Genomic DNA, 12,070 nt, shown 5'->3' on the forward strand with positions numbered 1-12,070 from the left:
ATAATAGTATGATTGTCACCTTCAAACTTCCTATCAAAAACATATTGATTCGATTTCATGTATTTCATAAGAATTTTCTTGTGATGCAAAATGTTAAGCGGATGAACGCTAGATATACCGAGATTAATTAAGAAGTCAAAACAACAGTTTTTATTTTCAGTAATATTATTTAAGACCTTTGAATAGCTGCAAAAACCTATATATTGTTTAATATATGGGTCAAATTGTTGTATTGATTTATTCGTGATATATGTTCAAAGAAGGTGGTCCACTTTAATTGAAGGTACAAACTAAAACCAAACGCTGTTCAAAATGGGACAATACAAACTGGCGTCCGTGGTGTAATTGTGCCGTAGCAGTTCGCGCAGGAAAAGATTTATTCATCTCCGATTACTGCAAAGACAACTATATTATTCCGGCAAGGTTTGCAATATGTGAAGATGGAATTTTATCACGAAGTGTAAAAAGATTGCAGAACAAACATAAGGTATTTTTAAATATTTAATGCAGCCTTATATTGAATGTAACTTAAATACCTCTCTTGCAACGTTTGCAATATGTAAGGATTGAATTTTGGAACAAAGTGTTAAAGTGTTGAATAAAAACTGCAACATTAACATATGGTTATTATGAACTCCACTTATTTCCACGACACTGTCAGATCAAGTAAAACTAGATAGTAATAATGAATCGATTGTAGGTGTAAGTTGTTTTGCATCTTTTGTTCAAATTAAATTTTCCAGATCTTTTTGCCTTCCGGTGGTATCGTCGAACTTGAAAACGACGGGCAATTTATAAATGTACAAATAAAACCGTCTTTAGTAGATTTTGGAAAGACAGAAGGTCTCTGTGGATCATTCGATGACAACAAAGCAAATGATAATGCAGTGCGGACAAATTCAAAAGCAAGGGATAGTTCTGAGAGTTGGATGTATGCTATGATATTTTTATTTTGTTTATATCTTAGTTCATTTTCAATATACATGCACATGAACTTTAATATTGCCTTAAATTGTTGCAACCATCTGTAAAATGCACAGATTATCAATTTATAAAGTACTGAACATTCAAGATAAATGTTTATTATTTATATTTATCACACACCCGTGCCGATTTTGCGACTCCGTAAATATGGTATTGCACGGCCGTGCATATATTTTGACGTGACGTCATAAGCGTTATACAAGCATAGTGTAAAGACGCGCTAAATGTTAGCGTTATACTATAGGCGCGTCAATGAAAAATGATTCTTATTTCACTTTAAACGGTTTCAATTTGGGTATGTGATAAATAGAATATTAAATTCGTGTAAGTTCATTACTGAATTTATTGCACTCGTTGAATAAAATAATATTATGCTCGCCAGAGGCTCGCATAATATAATTTTATTCAACTCGTGCAATAAATTCAGTATTGAACTTACACTCATTCAATATCCTCTATAAAATAATACTTGGTTGCATTAAGTAAATGTCTTTTTACGCTTTTTTGTTTAGATTGTGAAAGTCCATGAATAACAATGTAGAAAATTATTATGAAGAAGAATTGGTTGATCTCTTACCATCGTTATTACAAAATAATACTGTAAATAACAGATGTAATGGTTCTTAAGACGTTCAGAATTCATAAATTTGTTCGTACGAAAATTGAAATGAAAACCAAAAAGGATAGCTGAACTTGTTTGAAGCTGCGTCTAATTGAGTCTGTGTATTTGAGCCGATGGATAATCTTAGCTACTGCTCATAACTTCTAGCACTGGTCGACGTATAACATTTGAACTTTACTGATGGTTAATTTAGAAACATCTCCATTGTGTTCAAGTATCTTTTAACTTAAAATTCACTTAACAGTTATACGTTAGTATGAGTACATTCTGTTTTCGTTTCAATATTTTACCGATAAGTTGGACCTCGCTAATCGATGGTTTGCAATGTTTAGTGTCTAGATAAGTACCAGGTTTCAATATTTTAATGTATTAGAAAACTAACTTGCAAGAAGGTATTTGTTTCATTTAGGTATATAAAGAATTAAAAGTACATTAAGGCTATACATACTATTGTAGGTTTAATGAATTCAATAAAACTTGTATTAACATACACACATGTATTTGTACTATTGATGCAGTATTTAGGCTACTGTTTCGCTGTGTTGTATTTGTGTTATCACACAACGATGGTATGCTGAATATAAAAATGTTTTCATATGTAATCACGAATTCTTGCCGGCGTATTACAATTATATTTTGTTTTGTATTTTAATTTCTTTATATTATCTATGAATTTCAATATGTTTTAATCTGGTCTATTATTATCTGAAAAAAACGTGATGAGTCAAGGATAGTGGAAACAAAAAAGGCATATGGAAAATAACGGACTTTGTTTGTTGTTTTTTTTTCTTTTGTTGTTTTTTGTTTATTTGTTCTTTTTATGTTGTTGTCGTTTTTTATTGTTTTTGTGTGTGTATGTGTGTGTGCGTGCTCGTGTGCGTGTGTGCGTGTGTGTGTTTGCTTTGTTTTTTTGTTTTGTTTTATGTTTTTGGAAAATGAATACACGCATGATCTCTCATTCCCCTACGCTTTTTTAAACTGTGTCCAATACGTTAAGAGTTGGAATATTATGCCGAAAGAGGAAAAGACAATTATTGCAGAACTTAGTCATAACTTCTTTTTTGTTTATATTTTAGTGTTAACGAAACGGCTGGTGAAAATTTGTTTGATAAACACAATTATCAAAAGTTGGAACATTGGAAAGAAAGTAGGTACCTATGTAGCTGTGTAAGGGATACGTCAAGAAGTTACTCAGATCCACTCAATCCTGCAGTTATGTGTGATCCTTCTAGAAAGATTTTATGTCCGGAAGACAGGAAACTCGATACTGTGAAACATACCTGTGATTTGTACCTAGAAAAGAGGCGAAAACGTTCTACTGACAAGATTTTATCGGATCACTATGAAAATGCCGCTACCAGCTATTTTCCAACGAAAGACTTTAAAAATGACCAACCGTATCCTGAAGTATGTTGTTTGTTTGTTTGTTTGTTTGTTTGTTTGTTTGTAATCAAATCAAAAACCTATGCTTTTTAAATAAAGTGACAGAAAAAATATAATAAGAAGATAGTTACTAAAATAAAATAAAAATATTAAACAGAAATGTTTTGTCTTTGCACAAGTTGAGTATGGATGTTTTTTTTTTATTTATATGCATTTAGATTTATAAACGACAGATCATTGTTAAAGCTGCATGCCTCCAGATGAGCCAAAATAGTTCAAGAAATTCAATCTTTAGAAAAATGTATTAAGATCATAAGAAAAGTAAAACGATTCAATATTCAATTAATTATTTAGATGCTATGTGCGATTAAATACTGATTTCGCAGTATCAATCACTATAAATTTATTCCGTTACTAACGCAGTAAGAGATATTTATGTATATTTTGACCTCTTTTTTGGTAATTTACCTGGATTGTAAGTGCCGTTTGCAATGTGTAAATTTTTTTTAATGTTCACTTCACAATATTTTACTTTAAAATACATTTTCAAAATTTTCTTGAATAGCATGAATCTGGAGGCATGCTGCTCTAAAGTGACATTATGCCTTTTTCCATGGTCAACTTAAGCTGAATTAACTTAATATTTCAAAATGATTGTATGTTATAGCGGTGATTGGCCAACAGATGATGGTTGAAACTGTTTAGGATAAAATATAATTCTGCCTAAAATGTAAAAAGACTGACCCATTTTTATAAATTGAACGTTACAGGTAAATTCCGATGCATATTTACAGACATTTCTTAAGGCCATGTGGATTATCTAATATTTATTGTTCATATAATGTAAATAATAAAACTCAAAGGAATGCTGGCAAAATGTAAACTTATCTTGACTTTCACTTGTTTACTTTGATAGGCATAATGTCACTTTAATAACTTGCTAAATAATGTTTGCCTATGTTTAGGTTTCAGTATTGCTTTTAAAAAGAGGGAGGCGTTTTGTTTACAACAATGTAACGGCCAGACTGGATTGCCTTAAAATGATGAATACTTCTACATTTAGAACATGCAAGAAAATACCTGGCCTAGATTTTAACAATCTTATTGAGATTTGCATTGCCGATGCTATGGTAAGTGATAACTTTGTCTCTATAATGACTCCCATCCTCAGAAAAAAGTGCATGCCGTCGGTTACATGATGGGTAAAAGAAATGTCCGACCAATAACTAAATTAAACGCATTGAAGTCCATAGATTTGGTGTGGATGCCGATTATTACCACCGTGTATATCCAGTAACGCAGAACTGTGAAAAAGGCGTAGAAATAGTACAAAAGTAACATCGAATCTGTGCAAAACTATGGCCGAAACGGAGTAACATGGTAAGTAAATAGACCAAATTTTTTTATCAATTAAAGAAAATGAATAAGCTCACACGGCTGCTATGGCATAATACTTAAGCCAGGATTACAAATATTTCCAGGAATATATTTAGTTTTAGAGATAATTCATTAAAAAACGACCTGACTACCGTTCTAAAGGCGATGTTCGTTTTATGTCATTGCAATTAAGTAAATAAACGCATTGTTTTGATATTTGGTATACCTTAGACATTTGCAAAATTACTAGTGTCATATAATAATAAACAGAAGCATATGGAATACTTTTTGTGGAGTAACCGGCGGTGCATCATTCACGAAATCGGCATTGCCTCGTTAAAAAGGTTTCTGTCACATTTTGTCTGCTAATTTCAGCGTTATATGACACGAATAGTTTGGCAATACCCCAGGTATAACAAATATCAAAACCAAAAATGCAATATACGCGTTATTGTATAAATTAAAACATATCGACAAAGCTCAAAAATCGTCTTCACTACTCTAGCCGGATCGCCATACGAATGGTCTTGAAAACTAACCACTATCATTGAAATATTATAATGAAGATTGAAAAATAATGTGTCAAAAACAGTACGCAATATTTTTGTTAATTTGATTTACTTTTTAATATTTTGCTTCATGTAATTACCGCGGTGTTTGTTTCGGCCATAGAATTGCTAGAGTTTTCTTTATTTTTTGGACCAAGTCTGTCTGAGAAGAGTTTGACTTCCTGCAAAATATGCAGTGGGAAAACTGAATGTAGGTAGAATTTCTATTGGTCACTCTAAAATTACAAACATCTCATTGGCCATTCTAATGTAAGTAAAGGAATATTAAGGATCTTTCTGAAACGTATTATTTTACGTCTAAATGTCTTAATAATCTAAAGGGGTTTCAGAAACAAAGGTTCTAGTCAAATTTGAGACCTTGAACCTTTAACATTCTGCAAAAGTTAACAAAGCCTTTTAGTTTTTTAAGATAAGACTAGACAGGGATATAAATGACATTTTATAAGTTTGGTCTAAAAAACTGGGTATCGAGACGATGACGTAAATCGGGTGGTGAGTAAGGACTGTCCTGTAGGTCATGACGAAACAAACAGTTCGAAAACCCATGATACACAATTAATACTAGTAGTTTTTATTTGTTTGGGTCGTCAGACAAAACAAATAATGATAGCAAAATTTCAGACCCTGATGTTCTTATTTGCAAATGCCGAAAGTAGTCCAAACTCCTCAAAGCGGTTACTTCCCTTCATATGTACATTAACGCCGAAAAATTAAGGGGAGATCACTGCGTAAAGATTGTCAAATGACAGGCGCATTAATTTTCGTAACGAAAAAATAGTTCCCGATTGGTCGAAGATTTCTAATATTGTGTTATTCTTATAGATATACATGCTTTTATTCAGCTTCAGTGTTAAACAACAGGTAATATAGGTAACAAACTCTAATTTAGAATAATATGGTATTCTTCAGGCTGTTATCTTATAACTCCCCGTGGTCGAGGGGTTTACACGCTCGCTTTGGAAGCGAGAGGTCTGGAGTTCAAATCCCAGTTCAGGCAACTCATTTTTTTTTTTTTTTGTTTTTTTTTAATTTTATTATTTAATTGTTTAAGCCAAATAAACATTGAATTGAATATCAGTGTTGCAATTAGTCTTATAGCCAATTTACTATAGCTATAACACTGGAAACAGCATTGGTGACACTATACAAACAAATTGGTTTATAATCTCACAACCTTCACCTTTCTGACATTCTGAGACCCAAACAAATTCAGCGCCTTCTGTGCTTTGATTCATTAAATGTGCATACATGTGACACAAATATCTCTTGCTTAATATTATCAATTAATAGAAAGACATTTTAAGAAATTCGGCAGTGATGCTTAAATTGTGGACATCTTGCTAAATATCAAATCAAATTACAATGTTTTAATTGTTTAAAATCAAATCATCGAAGATTCAACAAATCAAGTCGAGTATGCGATATCATGAGTAGATTTAATACCATCTCTTTTAAATAATCACTTCAAAATTGTCGTATGCATTAATATGTATATTCCTAAGATTATTTAGATATAAATAACGCCTTTTACAGATATTGTTAAGAAAACTTTAATTGGCTTGAAATTGATGTCTTCATTAGAATAGAAGAAGAACTCACGAAAAAGAAATCCCCAGTAAATAAATATATTATTTAAAAAAATGTTCTAGTTGATATCAATTGTTTGATACTTTGTATACAAAAAAGCTTACATACAGAAACCTCTTTATCACCATGTATTTCCGTTTTTGTTTTGACGGAAATATTTTCAGTTTAATTATTTAGAATGTTCATACATCTTTTGTTTTTGTAGCTGACCAATACTATGAATTGGACACTCATGCATCTAGAAGCTATAAAGGCAAAATGTATTAATCACGTTGATGTAATGCAACCAATACCTGAAGAGGAATTGGCCGATCTCTTACCATTGTTGGATCATGTCACAAATACAACGAAGCCAGACAGTAGCTTGAAAACTACCTCAGCTGTACCAGTACATACACAACCGAATACATCTAGCAATTCCGGATTTCTTTCTATATCACTAGAACTACTTAGCAATATAAAAGCTAATTCCTGTCCGAATGAATGTTCCGGTCATGGAAAATGCACGAACGGTACTAAATTCTTATATTTATACATCTATACGCTGCGGGATGTATCAGTAGCTATGAATCTATGTTAATCTTAAATTATAATTAAGTCGGCATATAGATTTATGTAGCTAAAAATGAAGTTTGTACTGGTTAATGTTTATATAATACTAGTACTATTTTTTTACTCAATACTGCAATATAATTATATGGAAAAACAACTAAATTGAATGGTGCGATTTTCATAAGATTAACATTAAGAAATAAGCATAACCAAGAATATGAGATTGCAAAGGAATAGTGTGCGTCTTTTTTGCTGCAGGAACCTGTTTCTGCGATATACCATTCACTAGTTTTGATTGCTCGATAAACGGTACAAAACCACCAGTTTTGCTTGGAATCCCGGATAAAGGCAAGTGTGATTTGAATGAGAGGAAATGTGCTGAAACCTCTGTGATTGGCCGCAATTTTGCTGAGACCAAGTCGCTCAAATGTAGACTTATATCGTTTACGGTAAGAATTTGTATACTTTGTAATGGTATTATTATTGTTTACGCTTGTAGAAAGATATGTACAGATTGTGTTTTACACATTTTTGAGTGTTGATTCTTTTTTATCAAAATATAAAAAACATAAATTAAATTAGATTGCATATTATTTGTTCCCAATTACTTCTGTATTCTGAAATTCATAAACATAACATATAATAATTCTTCTTTTTTACACCACAGACATAATTATAAGGGAAAAACATATAAATCAACATTTTAACGATATAATGTCAAACATATGTATCATTATGGCCTTGTGGATATTAAAATCATCAATATTAAAACTAAATAAACATAAAATTGTTGTAATGGTACGTTTTCTTAGAATTTATTATTTAGTTTGACTAGAAATTTGAGAATTGTGCACGGCGTCATTTTGTAGGTTTAGAATAGGGTTAATTTAACTCGCCCCATACATATAATCAAAAATGTTATATTTTCGATCCTTGAATATCGTTCAGCACAATATTATTGTTGGTTGGTTCCAGTATTCCAACTTGATTACTGTATAATCACCCTAAGGAGATGTTGCCTGTTTTTTTTTTGTTGGTTTTTTTTGTTGTTTTTTTTTTGTTGGTTTTTTTTTTTTTTTTTTTGTTAATTTGTCTTTAGACGTCTTTGATGTTTGGTGTTCATGTAAATTTCAAAATAATTTCCAATTTTTGATATTTGCTTTCGATTTTATAATAAATGTCACCTGAATAAATAATCACCACTAAGACCTACATAAATATTTATGAATTTCTTTCAGAAATTATCGATTATGTTCATTTATAATGGAAGTGGAACAGTAATTATCTATTTAAGGCTGTTTTCATATTTTATCCTAAACACTTGTCATTATCAATAATTGTTCAATCGCCATTGTAATATTCAATCTTTTCATATATATAAATATAATATACAACTTATCTATCTCTTCAATAATTTAAAATGCAATTTAAGTATCTTGAGGTTTTATAATTAAATTTATCATAAGAAAAATTGTTTGATTGTATTGTTAAAAGGGTAACGGTTTTAATCGTGTCAAATGCAGATTGACAGATACAACAACGTGGAAGTGGCAGAAACAGTCGAAACGTCTGGGTATTTTGAATCACTCTTTGAGGTATATTGTCCTCTGAGTAATGGACGAGTAAAACGCTCCAAGAATGCTGACCTTGCAGATGATTTTGTATCTCGAGGGTTCCGTGTATCTGTAAGCAATGACGGCAATGGATACAGCGACGAAGACAGTATTGTTATATTTGATTCACAATGCGTCGATTGTTCTAAAGTAAATGGGAAAATAGTCTGCACTACAAAAGTATGTATTATACAGACTTTGTTTTGAATTCAGAATATGAGAGAAAAAGACACTAATCATACAAACACCAACGGCTATTTCTTGAATCTTTTACAGTAACAGTTACTTCTTTTATGTCTTCAGCAAATAATGAAACACTCTCCACCGAAGCTTTGTATAGTCAGATCTGCATCTTAGCAATTAATGATATCTGATCAATGTTATTTAATATAAAATTGTTTTAACCCTTGCAATATCCTACCACAGAACACATAATTTATCAATTTTACAACACCAGTACTAACATAGTGTCATACGTCTGTATCTGAAACTATGACGACCACACACTGTTCTACTTTTTAAGGAAACATATAAAAGTTTTTCAACTCTTCAAATTATCCTCAAAATATCTTTGCAACATTATTGAGAGATCTATCAATTAAAAATGTTGGTACTCTTCCTTAGGTGAATACAATTGACGTCCGTGGTCGAATGGTTATGGTCTTTTATTTCAAACCAATTGCCCCTCATTGTTGTGGGTTCGAATCCCGTCACAGACCTTTGATTATTTCATGTAAAGACGCTCTCAACCTAGCCAACGGAACGTCGGTGGTTCTACTCAGGTGCCTGTTCGTGCCTAAAGAAATAAAAGGAAGAATACCTGAGGTCTTCCTTCATCAGTAAAGCTTGACTGTCGCCATATGACCTTTAATGTGTTGGTGCAACCTAAAACCCAACCAATATAAAAAAGCAACAAAATAAAAAGGTCAATTTCTAAATCTCGTATAAAGTATTGCTATTTTATATTTGAATATCTTTATTATTTAATGGTAAACAGCAACTTACCCGGTATATTGTTTTTTTTTTCAGACTGGATTTTGCATGAAAGGTGGTAAATGTTTTCATCCCGGCGATAAAGTCGGCTGTCAGATTTGCAAGACAAGCAGCTTTGGTTATTCACATTGGGAGAATGGGCCAGGTAAAAATTACCGATTTCCCCTGATAAAAAGATAACTGTTGCGTGGTTACTAATGTAAACCGTTTAAAAATTGAAGTAATGTTTGAATATGTAAAGCAGTGTAAAAAAAGTAATTACCACTTACACTCGGTGATAACCGCGGCACAAACTTCTGTCAAAGCAAAGAAGGTCACCACTATTCAAAAATTTACTTTTATGCTGAAATTATGCTAATTTTTATACCTTTTATACTTCTACTCATTTGTTTGCTTCTATCTTAATTTTGATTTCCTTAAAAATCATTTACTGTGTAACATTTGTTCGGTCTGTGCAAGTCGTTTAGAGGCACAGTGAGTCAGCAGAATATAAATAAAAACTTCAATGTAGGCAGGGACGGCAAGGAAGGGTACAAGGATGCATGCGGCCCTTGTTGGCAGTGACAGCTTGAACGACAGACCCTTTGTTTGACACAAATTGCCATTGTCAGGGCTACTCGTGCCTCATCCATTATATTCACAGGTTACTGTACGTTTTAGTGATCATTATCTGTTGTAATGTGACCTCTCAACTAAACATTTATCTTTGAAGCTTCTACATTTTACTATGCGTGAATTTTACGGAAGTTAACTCTCATAAATCGTGCCATGCCCAGGGTCCGTACTCAATTGCAAAGCTTTTTTGTGCCTTAACAGGAGATGGCCTCTCAAAAAGTATAGAAAACAGAAATAAGTTACTTATGTACCCCCTTAAATACAGTTTTCATGTATATTGTAGCTTGTATTGTGCAAAATCATTACAGATTGCCTAACACCAGTCGCAACTGAAGACAATGGAACATTGTGGATAATAGGAGCAGTTTTAGGAGCCTTTGCCTTCATACTCCTTTCAGTTATAGCTGTGATGTGTTACTTAAGGTATACATTTAACAAGCACATATGTTTTAATGATAAGGTGGTTGTCATGAAAAGAAGATGTGTTACTTAAGGTATACATTTAACAAGCACATATGTTTTAATGATAAGGTGGTTGTCATGAAAAGAAGAAGAAAAATTGAATCATATCATTTGTCCTAATTACTGTTTTTAGATCTTCTAGAATATTAATGAACAATGTGTATTGTGGCATAGTCAAAAGAATCCGTCCGATAACGCATGTATTCTTCTCCGTTAATGTAGCCCTTCGTTCAACGTTTTTATGCAAGAAACATGTTTGCATGTATGAATTGTAAAATATTTCTTTAGAAACCAAAGAAAATCTTTCACTGATAATATCTTTCCTTTTGCAGTAAAAGAGGACGTACGCCAATCCAGAAGATTAAATTGATGGCTGAAATTAAATAGCGTCTATTACAATTTGATATTTACAGAAATAATATACTTTCAAAGACAATAATTGTTGAATTTCGCTTTTTTGTTTTTGTTTTAGCAATTTTACAAGCCTTAAAGTGTCATGTTTATCAATAATGTATGATAAATAAACACAAATTTGTGCGCTTTTTACTTTATATTCCACATCGGTTTCCCAAACACCCAAAACAAATAATAGCTCTATCTACATACAAACTTGCATTGATATTTACTCTGTCAATCGCGTCTGCATATTGCGGCGCCCCTTTCATGATTAACCGTTACGTTACTTACCGTAACTCTAAACACAAATCACTTATTTCATGCATTATTTACTAAATCTCTAACAAATGAATACTAAAAAAGCTGTCGATTCAAATATGACCCACAAACATTTGGGGTGTAGAGCTCAAAATGCCTTGTAATTCCAAAAAAAAACTGTATATTTGTCAATCCCTGCAATATAAATATAAACCTTAATTTAATCCGTTTTGGAAAAAAAATCGTATTTCATAGTCTATAAAAGTTATTATTGCTTGTTTAACAATATTTCATTTTAAATGGAACATTAGAATAACATTATACAGCGGATTTTATACTGTAATTTATACTGTTAACAACACGGCATCTTTACACTGCTGGAACCGGAATAAATTTACCAGTATAAAGATATGCACATCTGTCCAAACTGAACCGGCCGTGCACTTATGACTGACTAACTTTAGAAATTTCTATAAAATTTCTGATATTCCCATATTGATAGTCAGTTCTAAAAAACTAAAAGTTTACAAATTCAGCAGCAAAAACAGTCTGTCAGTATTTTGAACTTTGTAACTTCGAATTAGGGTTTTATTTCTCATTATAAGTTTTTAAAACTTCTTATTCAAAGTCCTAATTAGTCTATAGACATTAAGACGCCA

At 31.9% G+C, this 12,070-nt stretch overlaps 1 protein-coding gene across 1 annotated transcript in view; it reads left to right on the forward strand.

The window, feature by feature from the left end:
• LOC132752093 (uncharacterized) overlaps positions 1–11,294 on the forward strand; it is a 32,931-nt gene extending 21,637 nt beyond the window's left edge. The window contains exons 10-19 of the mRNA XM_060742370.1: positions 284–487; positions 744–931; positions 2,683–3,013; positions 3,955–4,119; positions 6,728–7,034; positions 7,333–7,523; positions 8,598–8,867; positions 9,717–9,825; positions 10,604–10,718; positions 11,090–11,294. Coding sequence (XP_060598353.1) covers positions 284–487; positions 744–931; positions 2,683–3,013; positions 3,955–4,119; positions 6,728–7,034; positions 7,333–7,523; positions 8,598–8,867; positions 9,717–9,825; positions 10,604–10,718; positions 11,090–11,144 — 1,935 coding nt within the window. The 3' untranslated portion in view covers positions 11,145–11,294. The remainder of the gene's footprint in view (positions 1–283; positions 488–743; positions 932–2,682; positions 3,014–3,954; positions 4,120–6,727; positions 7,035–7,332; positions 7,524–8,597; positions 8,868–9,716; positions 9,826–10,603; positions 10,719–11,089) is intronic.
• Positions 11,295–12,070: the final 776 nt, after the last annotated feature.

The sequence above is a fragment of the Ruditapes philippinarum genome, unplaced genomic scaffold (assembly GCF_026571515.1).
Source record: "Ruditapes philippinarum isolate M1 unplaced genomic scaffold, ASM2657151v2 ctg9984_1_1_1_1, whole genome shotgun sequence".
Taxonomy (NCBI): Eukaryota; Metazoa; Mollusca; class Bivalvia; order Venerida; family Veneridae; genus Ruditapes; species Ruditapes philippinarum.